At 42.6% G+C, this 17348-nt stretch overlaps 1 protein-coding gene across 1 annotated transcript; it reads right to left on the reverse strand.

Moving 5' to 3' along the window:
• Nucleotides 1-1958: 1958 nt before the first annotated feature.
• Nucleotides 1959-16222, reverse strand: mmaa (metabolism of cobalamin associated A). Its single transcript, XM_080452801.1, has 7 exons — nucleotides 16076-16222; nucleotides 14807-15236; nucleotides 14282-14404; nucleotides 11976-12146; nucleotides 11087-11172; nucleotides 7529-7678; nucleotides 1959-4315 (listed from the first exon to the last, which is right to left on the reverse strand). Exons 2-7 carry the CDS (start codon nucleotides 15213-15215, stop codon nucleotides 4016-4018), a joined length of 1239 nt encoding a protein of 412 aa, XP_080308927.1. The 5' UTR covers nucleotides 15216-15236; nucleotides 16076-16222; the 3' UTR covers nucleotides 1959-4015.
• Nucleotides 16223-17348: the final 1126 nt, after the last annotated feature.

Consider the following 17348-nt stretch of genomic DNA (forward strand, 5'->3'; position numbering starts at 1 on the left):
ACAGACACACACACACACACACACACACAATCAGCGTGGTGGGAGGGCCCCTGTGACATTTCATTCAGTGTCAGGCTTCCCTCACACTCTGATCTGAGCGGATGACAACGATAGAAATCACAACGGTAACACGACGGACGGCAACCCCCCCCCCCTCCCCTCCCCACACACACACACACAAAATACAAAATAATCCATCGACGACGACACTCTGGCTTTGTTTACCGACAACGTAACAAACCCATTGTCCTGCATTCACTCTAGCCTTTGAGGTTTTCAAGACAGGAGGGGAAGAAAGAGGGCTGACTTTTGGACGCCAGTTACTACAGTATGAGAGAGAGAGAGAGAGAGAGAACATTTGTTTGTGGTGTGCCAGGGAAGCGTTTGGACGAAGGGTATGCTGCTGACACAAACAGGGGCTGTCAATGGAAACCCCCTCCCTCTCCTCTCCATTAAACATGAAAAAAAAAATGAAAAAAACTCTCGACCTCATCAAAGCTTCAGTCTCTGTCCCTCTGCTTACATTCTCCAGCTCCAGCCAAATGCTAAACACATGTGGATGGCTTTCTGTGTTTGGGCTGAAACAGCCGAACACGATACGGCAGCATTTGAGTTAATCTTTCTTCCTCGATGAAGCCGAATGGTGTGTTTACACTGGAGCCAGTGTGTGTGTGTGTGTGTGTGTGTGTGTGTGTGTGTGTGTGTGTGTGTGTGTGTGTGTGTGTAAGAGAGAGAGAGCAGAATGTCCACAGATGCAGAACTCACTGTTCCCTTCTCAAAGCCAGAGCCGTACAATTTGTGTGTGTGTGTGTGTGTGTGCGTGTGTCAACGTGATGGAGGAGAAGAGCGGTGCTCAGACCTAATGAATCCATCTGCATTCAAAGGGTGTTTCTTCCTCCCGTGCGCGTCGCAGACAGGAGCAAACGACCAGCGACCCGGGAGCCAGTCCAGCTGCAGAGAGGGAGATCTCTCTCTCGCTCCCTCGCTCTGCTTCAAAAGCAGACCAACATTAAGGGGGGAAACAGATTAGTATTAAATGCAGGGACTTGGGGATCGTTTTTGCCAGAAAGAAATAAGGAACAGGTCCCAAGTGGGGGTTGAAAGTTAACCCTAGCCCTAAGATTGCCCTGCAGCAGTACAGTGTATCTTTCCCAATTGTGCTCATCAGTGAGGCCTAAGAATACCCCAGTACCCCAATATTGACCCACAGGATAAGGATTACAGTATGGTCTGAGTGGCAGGGCGTGAGTTACTGATGGTCCAGTGTCTTTGTGACCCGCTGGCACCTATCAAACACCCACAATGGAAAAAATGTCTTGGAGTACCTAGGGGAGGGAGAGACAGGCTGGTTAAGACCTGTCATTATGATAATGTTCCGAAAGGATAGCCGAGTGGAGTTTGGGAGACCTCTAGTGGTTAAGAGGGGCTAATGTATATCAAAGGCGATTCTGGTCATATTTTTCTTGAAGGAGAGCGGGCAGTCATGTTTTTTTCTTTTTACAGCTTTGGAAATAGAGGACTGCTGAGAGATAGAAAGCATGACAGATACACATGACAGATAGTTGTGGCATGATTCTATCCTGTACTAGTCAAGGTACACACAAGTGCAGACCTGTAAAAGTCAAAGTCAAATTTGATGAAGATGCAGCCATATGCCAGAAATAAAAGAAACTGAAAAAGCAAACCTAGTCAGAGGATTTCTGTCTTGTGTCCACAAATAACTATGAATGAAACATTTGAATGCATTTGCATGTGAAACATGAAAACATCCTTGAAACGAAGCAATGACCTGGTTGAATGCACGTCCCAGAGATGTGTAGAGGCAACAATAATCATTGTAATGCCAATGCAATTTTCATATCACAATGGCCAGAAACTAGACAATAAATGCCAAAGGGTCCAAAAGACTCAACCAACACATATCTGGTCACAATTTAGAAAAGATTTATTGTAGTCAGGGTAAGCTACCTGAAATGAAAGCAACTATGACAAGCAGATTCAAAGGTCGTGTCACCCATGGGTGGCTCACCCCATCTCCACTGTCCACGCCACAACTGACTCATGGGCAGCAACAATCATATCAATGATATGACTGATTTGATATCAATGATATGACTGAGTTCATATCAATCTAAAGCAAAAGTATATTACACAAATAATATAAATGTAATAATGTATTCCATTCTAACAACAATCAAACTAATGTCTGTTCAATCAATTAAAAGCATATTATATTAGAATGCATAAAAGCTTGTGCCGGCCATTAAATCAGGACAATGTGTTATTGTTATGTTTATTTCTTTGCATGCAACCCTGTCAGAACATATCATGACCCATATTTGGGTATCAACCAACACAAGTCAAAATTGTAGTGTTCAGTTATAACTGTACAGTATGTGTTGCTCAAACATCAGAGGTCAGAGATCCTCCCAATCTGTCATGTTCACATTTTGTCATGAAAGGAAAAAAGCCCTTAATAGCACCTTCCACTGAGCCTGGATGGCCAGTTATTAATTCACTATCCTCACATCTACTGGGTTATACTTACAACATATTTTAAAATGCCGGTCATGGAACAATTAAGCTGAAATATTTATATTATATATAATATTATTATCACAAGACCAGCCATTATTTGCCCTGGGTGAGGGGAGTTAAGGACAGAGGGCAATAAGCTTGTGCTATTTGGTCAACTGCCATCTTCGCTAAGTGTTAGGCTACAGCTGACCAGCAAAAGCTAAAGCCATATCTCTCCTAGGGGTTAAACGGCAGCTGACAAAACAGCAAAGCTAAAGTGCAACTGCAATCTGTACTGGCACCGCAACGGCCCAGGCTACTAAGGAATTTGCCAAGTAAAACATGGGCAGAACTTGGCCGCCAAACACGGTTGCTGGGGTAGGTTTGGTTTAATTCATGGCTGAGGAGACACTGGAGTTTATCTGGTCATGTGAAGCATGGCAGCAACACACCTTCAGTGTTCGAGCCAACTCTCCCCCCACACTGTCTGGGAATACCAGCGGGACCATTTTGCTCGCTGTGGGACTTCCTGGTTGCCAGATATCTATTAACTTACAAAGTGTTGATCAAATTATATGTTCTAGTTGTCTTTGTGAATAAATAAGGCTATGGGTATGTGACAAGTTATCACTTGGCATTTGTCATTGCCCCAATATTATCCAACCTTGCTCTACCAATAAAGGTAGACCTTTATTAATTCCACAGGGGATATTCAGTTTCAGCTTCACCCAGCTGATGGCTGCTCAGATGGTCGTGAACAGCGCTCGGGGGGAGTTGTTCTGGTCAGGCACACCTCAACATGTACAGTATAGTGGGCAGACAAACTGATTACCAGATGGCCTCTCTAACCACTAAGATAAGGCAACCCCACAATTGGATTGTGGGGTTGCATATACTTGGGCAAAGACAAATACCTGGCTGATAAGTCTATAATATATTTATATAAAATATTATCCATAAAATATATATAAAATGTTTAATATTATACAAATAACATTTGTGTTGTCAATTGATAGATTCCTATTCATATGAAATTACATCTTCGTCTGCAGTCTAGATTGTCTAATATTGAAAGTTACTCTGCAGTATGTGAGAACTGAATACTGGGAAATTATGTATGTCCTTTCCTTATATTTGGAGTAAACACGTTTGATTCAGAGTCTTTGTGCCAACGGGATTTAAAGTATGGATTTAAAATAAAAGGCTGAAGCTTCGTACGGCTTCAAACTAGCTACAGTACTGCTTTCAGGTCTGTTCATATCCACTGGGTCCGACAAAGTTCTGTATCTTAATTTCATTAACACACTAATGATGGGGCAAAAATGTTGAATTCGCCCTTCAGACGAACTTGGCCATACAGTAAGAGGCACTGATCCAACACCAGGCACCAGTAGGCCCCTCACTCTTCAGAAGTGCAGTGGTCCCTGTGCCAACTATGATGAAGCCTATAGGTCATCGGTCAGCCCTCGGGAGGAGTCTCCCTTGGCGACAGTCCAAACTATGATGATGATGATGATGAAGATGAGAAGGCTTTGAGCAGCAAGTCAGCGGCCAGTCCTGGGGAGATGGCTCCCCTGGTGACCCTGTCCTCCAAGTGGGGCAGCGCTCCTCTGACGGCTGGGTGGTTCTGGAAGTGTTGCAGGACGCTCTCCTGGATCAGACTCCACATCCAGACTTTGTGCTGGGCCCTGCGGCGGAGTTGCAGGTCCCCACTGTCCAGCATTTTGTCCCGAAATGACTCCATCTTGGCCCAGAGCTCAGGGATGCCCTCCCCAGTCTGAGAGGACACTCGCACCACCTGGTGGGGGGGTGGGTGGGGATATAGTATATGCGATTTAATAGGTAGCATGCCCATGAAAAGAATTATTGGGTAAATCTTATGCCAAGCCTGGGTATTATGGAATTACATTTTAGGAATACCCCTGAAGTTATAATGCATGGTGACTTGAATTGAGTTACGATAAGGCTTCATGATAAAGGACAATTCGATGGGACAGATGGCTGCAAGGAGAGTTGAATTTAGGACATTTCTGTCACTTTAACCACTTGAGTTTAGGGGGGGGGGTTACGTGGAGGTTGTGCTTGCCCTCTGTTTTTTTGTGGCACTTAGGAGGCCAGCCGTCTAGAACAGGGTTGGTCTGTATGTCTCCACAAAAGTTGACCATCTACCTTTGTCACTGCAAACATATGCTGCCACATGCATACTGTGAACCACACAGCGCAGCTGATGCGGCTAGGCCAATCACAGCTCAGTGATATTAGCAATCAGCTGACCCTGCTACGCCAATCACAGCTCAGCAACGTTAGCTAGCCGTTCTATACTAATTTAGTTGTTAGGTCAAATATTGTACCTAGGAAGGTAGTTCATATTAGCATTATTACTTGAATTTATTTTTATTTTTGTGTACAGTATGTATACTACAGTAGTTAACTATGCATTGGTTAACTATTATATAAAAGCTATTCACGATTTAGAGGTTTCTTTGATGATGTCGATAGCAGTCGGTTGTGCTTTGTAACGTTGCTGCACAGTCCCATATCCCAGAATAACAGTGAAGAATGCCCTCTTGGATTTGATGGCAACATGAAATAAATCCTTATTTAAGATTTCAAGTCTCAGTTTGAATAAATGGGACTGCCCTCAGGACAATTAAATCACTCGGCTTAATGCATTACACTGAGACGTGGAGCTAGAGGCACAGCTAGATCTCGCAGCGTACTGCTGTCTTCAGTAGCGGTATATTGAAATGTAATCATTTTGGCTTGATAGAATTGTGGTTTTAAACGAATTCATTACACAACAAGGCCACCCCAAAATAATTCTGCTGACACTTGGCCTTATTCTAGAACAGCTACTGTATCTTATTTTTTGTGTGTTTAACAGAAGACATTATGCTGAAGAAAATCAAGTCCTAACAGCCACCTATCACACAGCCAGAGGGGTTTCTCTTTGACTCTATAACATCTTGATCAAACACTCATTGTTTTAACCTACAAATGACTTGTAAGAGACAAGCGACTTGGATTCATAAAAATATAATTCCAACAAAAATAACTTTACCTAAGATTCCAAAAACATTATGATCAAATTAAGGATGGATGAAATCGAAAGAGGAAGGCCGATTAACGAGAGAGAAAAGACAGAGAAAGGGAGCTCATATAAAACAGCATTAGACATAAGCAGCAAATTGAAGATTAAAAAAATGTAGAGAAAGAGAGAAAATAGGCGATAAGAAAAGAGTCAGAGAAGAGAAGAAAGAGAGATGGGGGCTTATCTAGAAATTGTGTTAGGCCTAACCAATAGAGCGAGGCAGGGCAACCAGTTAAGAGTAGGGATGGAGAGAGAGAAGGAAGAGAGAGAAGAAACAGAAACAAGATGGGAACAAGAGTGCAAGACAGAGCATGTGACAGCGAGAGAGAGAGAGAAAGAAAGAGAGAGAGATCAGGCTTTTATTCAGAGTGTGTGGGCTTCTAATCAGGAAAATGCATGACACAGCAGCAGCATTCAGAGCAGCGGTGGTGGTGAGGGGTTGGATGGGTTGGAGCTAGGGGACTGGGGGAGGGGAGGGTGGTCGCTGTTTGGCCGCCTGCCAGGTGGGCAGATGCTGCATTGGACCGGGGAGACAAAGGGACAAGGCCAGCGAGGCGAGCAAGTGAGCGGGGAGGGAGGGAGGCAGGCGTGAGGAGACACTGCAGTACTGATTCTGTGAGGCTATGACATCATCAACTACCCCCCCCCCCCCCGGATCAGCTGACCTCTCCATGGGTTGTCTTGTTGGGGTCGGTTAACAGTGTCTGTGTGTGTGTGTGTGTGTGTGTGTGTGTGTGTGTGTGTGTGTGTGTGTGTGTGTGTGTGTGTGTGTGTGTGTGTGTGTGTGTGTGTGTGTGTGTGTGTGCGCGCGCATATACAGTGTGCTTTTTTTTTTAAGGACAGACTCATTTCAGTAAAGCCCAGCATGTACTCAGTTGAGATGTCAACTGACAACGCTTTCAATCTTCTCAATCAATTTGAATCTTACCATTTTACCGTCTAGTATAACCTCCAACCCTCCACCCTGCGCCTCAAGGTTTCACACACACATATGCTCCTCACATGAAAATGCACTCTCTCGCCCACACATTTTAAACATAAAGACTCCCTTTCCCTGTCTATTACGCACTCTCTCTTTCTATCTCTCAATCTAGCTGCTTTCACACATGTGCTGTAACCATGAACTTATCTAGACATTAGCCAGAGGGGCTTGTATGTGAAAATGCAAATGTACGAGTCAAATAGACCAGACATAGAACAGACTTGACACTGCCAGCTCCCAAGTAAAACCTGCGTAGGGCTGTATCTATCAATTATTTTCTTAGCAATTACTCCATGAATTCCTTTTTCAATGAATCAAATAGTCGAGAAGCATGGGGATTTATAATTTGTTATATTTTTTATATATCAATGAATTTTCACGAAACAAATCGAATAGATTTTTTATAATCGACTAAATTGATTAGTCTGACTACTTAAGCCCTGTTTTATACTTTGTCGTACAAGTGTTGCATAAAGATAGCGAAACTAGCAGATCGACAAGCTCACAATGGGTCGCGAATCACGATGCGATGCATTGTGAGCTTTTAGATCTGCTATTTTCGCTAATAAACAATTACAGTTCGATTACCTATTGCACCCCGAACAATTAGTGTAATGTCCAACAGAGCCCATGTGCATATATACAGCAGGTCACTGTCTGCTGAATTCACAAGCCGGAAGATAACTGGAGAGACGACGATATTCAGGAACAATCTCGTAATTTGCTTGTCGAGGAGAGGAGATTCTTGGACACATAAGTGGATCCTTTGCGGACGATTTTTGACGTATGAACTGAAATCTGTAGCTATTGGATACTGCAGCCGACCACCTCCTCAGGCTATGGGATCTAAACTCTACACTTTTCAGGAGATGGGATCCAAAAGTCACGGCAATCGCAGACTGTGAAATGATGACACACACACACACACACACACACACCTTTGGTTTCCAGGTCGTGGATCTTGTCCTGAGCAGTTTGAGAGCGCTGGTGTACTCTGCCTGGATCCGGCGTGCTGGCACCAACAGGTCTCCATCAGACTTGGTCACCACCACCAGGTCGGCCATCTCTATGATGCCCCGCTTGATGCCCTGCAGAACCAGAGGGCTCGGTCAGTTCATGTTACTGTACACAAATCTCATGTCTAGGGGCACTGTGAATGGAGTAACAGAATGATAGTTTAGTTTCTTCTGTTGAGTCAATGAGTTTATTAGATGAATGGTCAGAGCTACTGTTTACTGTATGTCTGTTTACAGAGATGACAAAATGCCATGATGCTGTTCTTTTCTGACTGGGAAACCAGTCCTACATTCAGACGTCTTGAGATTGACGTCTCTGGGCAGTTTCCCGCGATCTTTTGATGATTGGGCCGATTGACAGCCAATGGCATGCTTACAAATGTGTTCCCATCATGGTTACCATGCTCTGGGCGGGCGGAACACAAATATTACTCAATATACTCAATAGGCAGACTGCGATCCGCATGTGGACCGCGGCACAACTATCCCCGGACTTTTCACGATATATATTATTTGTGTTATCCGCAAGGTGTTAATTACCGTGAGTCAAAAAAAGCTCTGTTCTATCCACTGCAGGCAGCGCTGTCTGTGCCTGAGGCTGCTTTTCTGTGTGAGGAGCCGACAGGTTGTTGATTGGGGTCATTGAGAGTTCAGAGTACCAACGTTACTTTCACTTTTGACCAATAGTGCTCTAGTACTTTTAGTTTTTGCCAGGAGTTTAGCAACAGTAGAAGCCTAGATTCCAAACATTAATGAAAATGGCATGATCAAAGTTTAGTGCGGTACGAGGTGTAGGATTTATTTGCTAAAATTGACAGGGTTCAAATTTACAGACCCCTCCTTCACTTTCTGGATAGGGTCACTTCTGGAGAGGTTCTGACCCTCTCAAAAATATTTTTGCATCTATTTGTCCGATTTGCTAACCATTTTTATATAATAGAAACTTTGTGTATGTTTTTAAGTATACTGGGATTATTGTGTATGCTTTCGCCCCTGTCCGTCCGTCCGTCTATCTCTGTGTCCGTCCGTGTGTCAGTCTGTGAGCAGCTAATCCCTGGCACCATTGGACCAATCATTGTGAAACTTTGCACTCACACTCCCAGTAGGCCAAAGAAGAACCTCTGTCCCAGATTTTTCACATCGGCCTCATGGTAGCACTATAAAAGGCTGCTTCACATTTTGGCCTATAACTCTTGAACTGTAGGTTGTACAATCAAAATCAGACCAGAGACAGTTTTTCCGCCATTTCGTGTTTTGTTCAAAACACAGTTTTTGCTACTAGTCCTTAACGTTTTATCCAAAGCTCACACAAATCGGTACACATTATCTATGGCGTATTGTGATCAAGATGTATCAGAATTTTCAGATTCCGTTACGATTGACTATGCCTGCTTTCCAAACTTTGCGGGCCTTGGGTAGGCAACCCGACCTAGCGGAGACCCGTATTCTAGTTTCATATACTTTCAAAGCACCTGGAAGTGTCTTTTACCTTCAGTGTACCTCCTCACCGATTGGAACCCTTGTAGACACCATTATGTATGCCACTAATGGTCCAACTCACAAAGGGTCAAAGTAATCTTGAAAAACATTTTAATTAGTATTCTTAGTTTATTTATAGCATTTCTGTTAACAGGTGTTGATAAAGTAATTTCAGGAATACATAGGGTGATCTATTCATCATCATTGTCATCTGGAATGTCCTCCCTTATAGTGTTTGCACAGTCTCCACCATAGAATGTGCAGAGAGGAGTGCAAGGCAGGTGATTGAGCATGTCCCTTGATGCAGGTATCATATACAACAACCCGCAAGAAAGAACGGTCCTTAGAGAAATACTCAAGCAGTCCCTGGCTTAACATGTCTTTTTTAATTATGCAGATAGGAGTTCCTTGATCGACATAGTGAGCTTCATCTCTGGATGGATTTCATATTCTACAGAATGTAGTCACTCTTCTGTCGAGTCTAATTCTTCATTAAGACTCAACCTATATCAACTCGCTCCATATATTGATCAAAGACAACTCGACCCTCATCATAGCCAGCCATCATGGTTTGATGCGTTTGCTGAACGTCAACTATTAGAACTCTGAACGTGTGTGTGTGTGTGTGTGTGTGTGTGTGTGTGTGTGTCCGAAGCTAATCTCGCAAAACATTGGATTGATCAGTGGCAAACTTTGTATGCACACTGCAGAGAGGCCACAGACATACCACCACTATTAAATTTTTCCATGTTTATACATTTATAAAATATTTAAGTTGATCATTTTATCAAGGAAGTCAATGGGGCTCTGATCTTGAGTCCATTGTGAGTCATAGACGACTGATGTCATAAATGACAGATGTCACAGGATGGCTACATGAAATTTGAGATCCACATTGGAGCCACGCTGTTCCCATGTGGATTAACTGTCACTAAGTCTGTTTGATGCTTTAAAAATATCTGTAACATAAATACAGAAGCCCAATGGAACATGATAAGTATCTTGTATATAGTAATTCATTCTACTTTGTACGTGTTGAAGCTAAATTATGCGCGCAAAACCACTAGACTGAGTGACCCCCACTTAACCTGCAAAATGTGTTACAGAACTCATGTATAGATGTATACAGTATAGTTGCCTAGATACAGCTAGAAGTCACTCATACATTAAAGGAATATACATTTAATATGACAGCTGAAACCATTACTGAACCACCCTCAGTTATAAATATAAAGATCTGTGCATTTTGATCTGCAAAGTGGATGCTCTGTTTTCATGCATGTTGCCCTCTGAAATTGGCAGAGCAACTCCATTCTGTTTTATGTGTGAAACAGTTAATCTGCAATCTCTTGACTAAAGTTTTGCATCCCATTCTCAAATTGTTGCTCTAAAATGTCTCTCTGGAGTTAGTGAAACTGTCTTGTACTGAAAAGAGAAGAGTTCATATCACCGCAACTGCTATGTGTTCTGTCATGGGGTTCTAGAGTAACACACCGAACATGCCTAATCACTGTCAGTCGCTCTAGATCAGGGGTTTTCAACAGGGGGTCCGGGACCCCAAGGGGGTCCTCAGAGTTACTACAGGGGGGGGCCGCCAAAACTTTGTGTGATTGGATTTTTTTTTACATTAACCACTTGAACCCTATTATCCCTATTCTGAAGAGAACTTAAGCCAAAAATAGCCGATCTATAAGCTCAGAACGCCTTTTTTGGCAAAGAGGTTTGGTGTACAATTTTATACAGTATGTAGTGGGGGTCCCTGCTTCAACTGCTAGGGGGGTTCTTGGGCTGAAAAACGTTGAAGACCCCTGCTCTAGATCAATGGTTCTCAAAGTGGGACAATTTGGGTTCCTTGAGGGGGTTCCAAATGGACTCTTACAAGTCTGTTATGGGGGTCCTTTAAAATATGAGAACCACTGCTTTAGATGAGAGCATCAGCTAAAATGTCTAACACATAAGTCAGTGGAATCTGGCTGGCGTGTCACTGTGTTTTTCACTGACCTGGAGTTCGTCGCCCCCTGCTGGTGGGATAAGCAGAACAAACATGTCCACCATGTCGGCCACCGCAAACTCTGACTGACCCACACCTGGAAAACACAACCCATGGCTTCAGGACAGTGGTTAGGACAGGGTAATACTGTTCTGTTGACAGCGTGGTCATTATTCTTAATCACAGCATTTCATCTAGCTGCCATTTGTTTTATTTGTTGTTACTATATGCCCACTGTCTTGATAATTTCCCACACTTTATATTATGAATGTTTACAATAAATTCATTCTTTAAAAGGGACCACATCACCTTTTTTTCTTTTTAAAGATATTTTTGGGGGCTTTTCTGCCTTTATTTTATAGTTTTTAATAGTGCAGACACACAGGAAACAGGCAGAGAGAGATGGGGAGAAACATGCAGCAAAGATCGTCGGGAACGGGACCAACACATCACCCATTTTCAACCTTATCTTTGTATAATTGGTCCTCATTATATAATATATAATGCTCATGATACATCTCGTCTTAAGATGGCACCATTTCTGTCCCGTGTCTCAGAGGACGGCTGTGGACAGTTCGGAATCCTGCCTACCAGTGACATCATCGGTAGGCAGGTTTGGTCATTTTAAACAAGATTTTAAACTTTTGTATTATTATTATTAATTAATGCAAGAACAATGGCTTTTATTTCAGCATGCTAACTTTCCAGGAAGAGAAAGGCTGCAGTTGCCATTAGCTTGGAATCCCCATCGATAGTGTCATTGGTAAGATTCCTGAAATGTCCATAGCCAACCAATGAGATGCAGAGTGAGTACACTTAACTCCTTTAAGCATTAATTTAATGTCTCTTTAATTGTTTTGTGCAAACCAAGCAACCACTGGAGGTACCAGGTAGTCTTACCTACAGTCTCTACAAGAACTATGTCATAGCCGGCGCCCTCACAGAGGACGATGGCCTCATTCGTGGTTCTGGTGACGCCGCCTAGAGTTCCAGAGGCCGGGGATGGTCTGATAAAGGCATCCATGTCCCTGGACAGCTCTGTCATACGAGTTTTATCACCCATCAGAGAGCCTGGATGGAGAAGAGTGATTTATATATCAATCAATCAATCAATCAATCAATCAATCAAGCAAGCAAAATGGCATTCCATAATTTATTTCATTATTTTAATTGCAGTGTCATTACATATATTAAGTGCACTGAATCCACCTATGACTCAAGTTCTTCAGATATTTACAATTCTTAGAGTTTGTATGTAAAAGATTAAAGATTTAAGGCCTGGACCTCTGCCGTAGCGGTCCAGGCACCTAGGCTCAATGTAGCCTGACAGCGTGTTGCGGGTTCAAGTCCCGATCCCGACGGCCTTTGCTGCATGTCACTCCCCATCTTTCTCCCCATTTCCCATCAGCCTACTGTCCTATCCATAAAGGCATGAAAGCCCCAAAAAAAAAATGTTTAAAAAAAAGATTAAAGATTTCTTTCCCAGTCCCCACTACTGCGCCTCCCTCCCCATTGGAAAAAAAAGGAAATCCCATTAAAAGGCACCATCTGTAACGTATGCTGCCGCAACCTGTCCTCACTTCAAGCCTCTGCATAATCTGTGTCATAGGATCTAGGGGAGGAGATAGTTAGACACATGTACGGCATGTCTCTACTGTATTCCTGATTGACCATCAACACATTTTGCAGCGCAAGTTTGTCCATAGGGTGTGCTGGTCTAAGTGCAAACTTGCTCGTATCTACCGTATCATATCGCCCTCCAATGTGACAGGTATCATCAGCTTCATACGTATAGGTCTTGCAACTCACTGTCTTCATATTTGAAATTCACCTTTGACTCACTCTCCTTCATCCATCACTTCTAGTGACATCCCTCCCTCACCCACAGCTGCCCTCTGCAGCTGGAGCCCATCTTGGCTTCGTGTGAGTGTCACTATCAACTGCTTTGGTCTATAAGGTGCTAGTCTGGAAACCAGACAAATCTGCCGGTGCAAAAACAAATAGCCTATGCAGTGATATTAGTCTGGCCATGCCAGTGCAGCACATGGTCAATATCCCATTACTGTATATATCTATGTATTTGTTTCTGATGTGCATTTCCCATTTAATTATTTTTTTTCATTGTTTGTTTTCTGTTCCTTGCGGTATTTTCTCGGCTTAGCATTTCTCCACCGTGGAATGCTGTTTAGCGACGCTGTTTTGAAACTGCTACTACTGCTAAATGGAATTAGCCTCGCGTGGCCAGACAATATCACACGACACACTGCGTGGATATTAGTCTGGTCCTTATCAACGATAGATTTTTTTCCAAGGGGCGGTTACAAAAAGATCCAAACGGACTCTATTGGTTAGACCTAAACCAATCAGAGCAGTGCTTCCTTGTTCACGAACTAATCAGAGCAGTGCTTCCTTGTACGTCATTGCTCCAAATAAGGTGATAAGCCCGCCCACATTTGGATACTGGGCCCTGGTTGGCTCCACACCACTGCGGAGGGAGAGAAGTGGAATCTCTATGGAGGGGGGCCAGACCTAATCTGCCGAGGGCTAAAGTGCGATGCGATTTTGCAAAGGCAGATTCGGCTGGAACCAGGCTAAAATGGAATGTCACCGATTGAAAATGTCTTCTCTGGGCCACTCACACAACTACCCTGTGTGTCTACAAATAGTTGAACACGCGATCATAAGGGATTTAGCGAGGTCTGTGGCGAGGTGGAAAAAGTAAGTGAGTTTTCCGTTTACATAGCGAAACATAGTGTTTTTACGCTGGGCTGGAGGAGAGAGACTCCGCCCCGATCGGAATGTTTGTTGTTTGAGCGGCGTGCACGACTCGCCTGTGTGTTTAGAAACGATTGCACTTGCGATCATAATGAAAACAAAATATGTGATTTTTTTAAGTTATAAAAAACACTAAATCGCTGGCAGTGGGCAAACACAGCCAGAAATAAGTCTTGCAGGGAATGAGTTAATGGTCAATATCCCATTATATAGCTTATGTCTTTTTTTCTGATGTGCATTTCCAATTTTCCAATTGTTTGTTTTCTGTTCCTTGCTACATCTGTCCTTGATTCCTGCTTTTAGCAATCAATTAAAAATACAATCCTTCTCCATAAAGATAATATTGATCTTTGCCACTGAAAATATCCAATGAACACGTACAGTTGCCAATGACAACATTAACATCATGTTGGTGACGGTGTGAAAACTACCTCCTGTGTGGCAGGAGGAGGGGTCGACAGCCAGCACTGACACTTTGTGTCCTCGTGCCGTCAACATCTTGCCCACCACCTCGATGAAAGTAGACTTCCCTGCTCCCGGTGGACCGGACAGACCTGGAACAAACAATCAGCATTGTTCAGCATCAAACAAAATCCACAGCCGAGTAAGCAAAGTATAAAAATACATGCTAAAAGGAGTAGTTCACCCCAAAAAACTTATTTTCTCAATCAATTTATCAAATCACACAACCCATGAAGCCTTGAATTCATGGAGTTTTATTTAGTTTTTGTCGCATTCCTACGCCTGACCAGCAGAGACTCAAAGGATCTCCTACTGAGTCTCCGTTTGACCATTGACCCAGTCAAATTATTGGCTCAGGAATGCAACAAAAACAAAACAAAAATCCATGAATTCAAGGCTTCGTGGGGTGTGTAGTTGATAGAAAATAAGTATTTCTTTGGGTGAACTACTCCTTTAACAAGAGACAAAAAAAAACACAGCAAAAACCTACAGACCTACTCTGAAGGCCAGCGGCTTCCCTTGGTTCCTCTGTTCCTGTTCCTTCCTGTAGGACAGCACCCTCTGCAGCAGCACCTGGGACAGCTCCTTCTTCCTGGGGTGCTGGGTCTCCACCAGGGTGATGGACTCGGCCAGGGAGGCCCGCTGACCGCTGATCAGTCCTTCATACAGTTTATTCAGCAGCCTGGTTTCAGGCGCGCTCAGATCTTGTATATGTTGGCTCAGAGCTGCATCCACACCTCCACCAGCAGACCTCCTGTGCTGCCAGATGTGCCCAGGAGGAGGGGTGCAGCGGTGACAACAGGTGAGGAGGAGGCATCGGGTCTTGGTGGTCGAAGGGAATGATGATAGGTGCTTATATTGATAAGACACGTGGCGGAGGAGAGCAAATCCAGTCGGCCCCATTTGTAACACACCACAGGTCGTCTAAGAGGAGAATTATTATGGCGTTAAACAGTGGTGGAAGATGTACTCAAATGTTTTTGCTTGAGTAAAAGTATCAATACCACAATGTAGAAATACTCTGTTACAAGTAAAAGTTTGGTACTCATAATTTACTTTAGTTAAAAGTACAAAAGTATTGGCATAAAAATATACTTAAAAGTACTCATTATGCAGAATGTCCCATTTCAAGTATTCAAATTCAAAATGTATAAAAAAACTTTTGAAAATAGCCAATGTATATAGGACTGAAGTGGTTTGTGTATGTTTTGTAATAATAAGGAAAATCTTCAAAGTAACTAGTAATTAACATTTTCAAATAATTGTAGTGGAATTAAAAGTACAATATTTGGCTCTGAGATGTAATGTAGCGGAGTAGAAGTAAATGTATTGAACATTTTGAAATACTCCAGTAAAGTAAATAATATATCAAAATGGTACTTCAGTACAGTCCTTGAGTAGATGTACTTGGTTACCTTCCACCACTGGCGTTAGACCCCAGTGAAGACGTTCAGGAAGGCAGTGAATTATTTACATGAATACATAAGCCAACTAACATTGATATGTTTCATCTGGAAACTCGTACTGCTGTATATTTGAACATTTTGGTTAAGTGCTAAATGCATACCAGGTGTTAACATAAGTGACGTTACAAGTGTTAATATAAGTAACGTTACAGGTGTTTACTGTTTACATAAGTAACGTTACAGGTGTTTACATAAGTAACGTTACAGGTGTTAAGTAACGTTACAGATTGCTTCTATAACTTACACACAATATAGTAACAACATTCACTGGCTAAAAGAGGAGCACACACACTTTACCTAACTGCGTCAAATCCACTTGTAGCGTTGTGTCTATCTTCAGATATGGTGTGAATCTAAACTACATCTTAATGAACACATTTGAATAATAACATCTATCTGTTATGATGTGATTCACGTTGACCTCCCAACACACAGTTGTCTCCCACTCTGACTGGCTGCTTTCACTTCCTCCTACTTCCAGTGTTGCCAGATTTTGAGAGAGAAACCAGCAACCTGGTTTGTGAAAACAAGCCCATAAGAAGCAAGAGCACTTTTTAAACATTGGCCGATCTACAACAAGCTCACAACGCGTCACGATGCGACCGTTGTGAGCTTGTAGAACAAGCCCAAATAAGCAACTACACATTAGAAAAAAAAGAAGCCTAAAAAAATAAACACAACCCGCAACTACCAATATTTACAAGCAACTTTACAGGAAAACTAAAAGAAAATGTAGTCGCTTATAATAAGCGGACATGGCAACACTGCCTACTTCCTGTGACGTAGGGTTTCGCCCCCTGCACGTGATGCAGCTCCTCGCCTATTTGAAATGACAACATATTATGTTCATTTCATAAAATGTTTTATAATATATGTATATATATAAATACTGTTTCACTGGTTTACGAAAAAGAAGCGACAAAATCAATCACTGGGTGGGAAAAAACACATGCTAGGACAGTTGTGTTGCCTACTCTGCCCAGTAGGTGGCAGCAAATATCATTTTTCCCCTCCCCATCAGTGCTGATTTTTAAAATATTTGTATAATATACAGATCAGCACTGACTTTAAGGGTAAAATCTGAATATGGGGTAGAATACTTTTTATGCTTCTACCCCATATGGGTAGGGGACTTTTTTTTCCTATTGCAGTAAGTTTGGGATATCATAGGAATATTAATTTGTTTATATTGGTTTCATGTTTCTATTATGGCTTTAACAGTTTGATAGATGCCATTATTTTAACAAGTATCAAGGTTCATCTTGTCATTGTGGATGTACCACTTTTCAATAACTAAACATAATGGCAGACAAAGCCACAGCCTGAAAACCTTTGGTCTTTCATGTTGACCTGGACGACCCAAGTCAAGACCAACCTAAAGCATTGCAGGTGAACAGATTTGAATCATAAATAGGAGCTTGATATAGCTACACACACACACACACACACACACACACACACACACACACACACACACACACACACACACACACACACACACACACACACACACACACACACACACACACACACACACACACACACACACACACACACACACACACACACA

The sequence above is a fragment of the Gymnoscopelus braueri genome, assembly GCF_963280865.1.
Source record: "Gymnoscopelus braueri genome assembly, chromosome: 2".
In the NCBI taxonomy this organism is placed as follows: Eukaryota; Metazoa; Chordata; class Actinopteri; order Myctophiformes; family Myctophidae; genus Gymnoscopelus; species Gymnoscopelus braueri.

What these genes read in the sequence shown, in the direction of transcription:
- mmaa (XM_080452801.1), bottom strand. Translation starts at nt 15,215, where the DNA reads ATGGGGCCGACTGGATTTGCTCTCCTCCGCCACGTGTCTTATCAATAT. An exon ending in AGTTCTTGTAGAGACTGTAG is followed by an intron (nt 11,173 to 11,975) that starts GTAAGACTACCT and finishes TGTGTTTTCCAG; the next exon opens with GTGTGGGTCAGTCAGAGTTT. An exon ending in CAGGGGGCGACGAACTCCAG is followed by an intron (nt 7,679 to 11,086) that starts GTCAGTGAAAAA and finishes CTGGTTCTGCAG; the next exon opens with GGCATCAAGCGGGGCATCAT.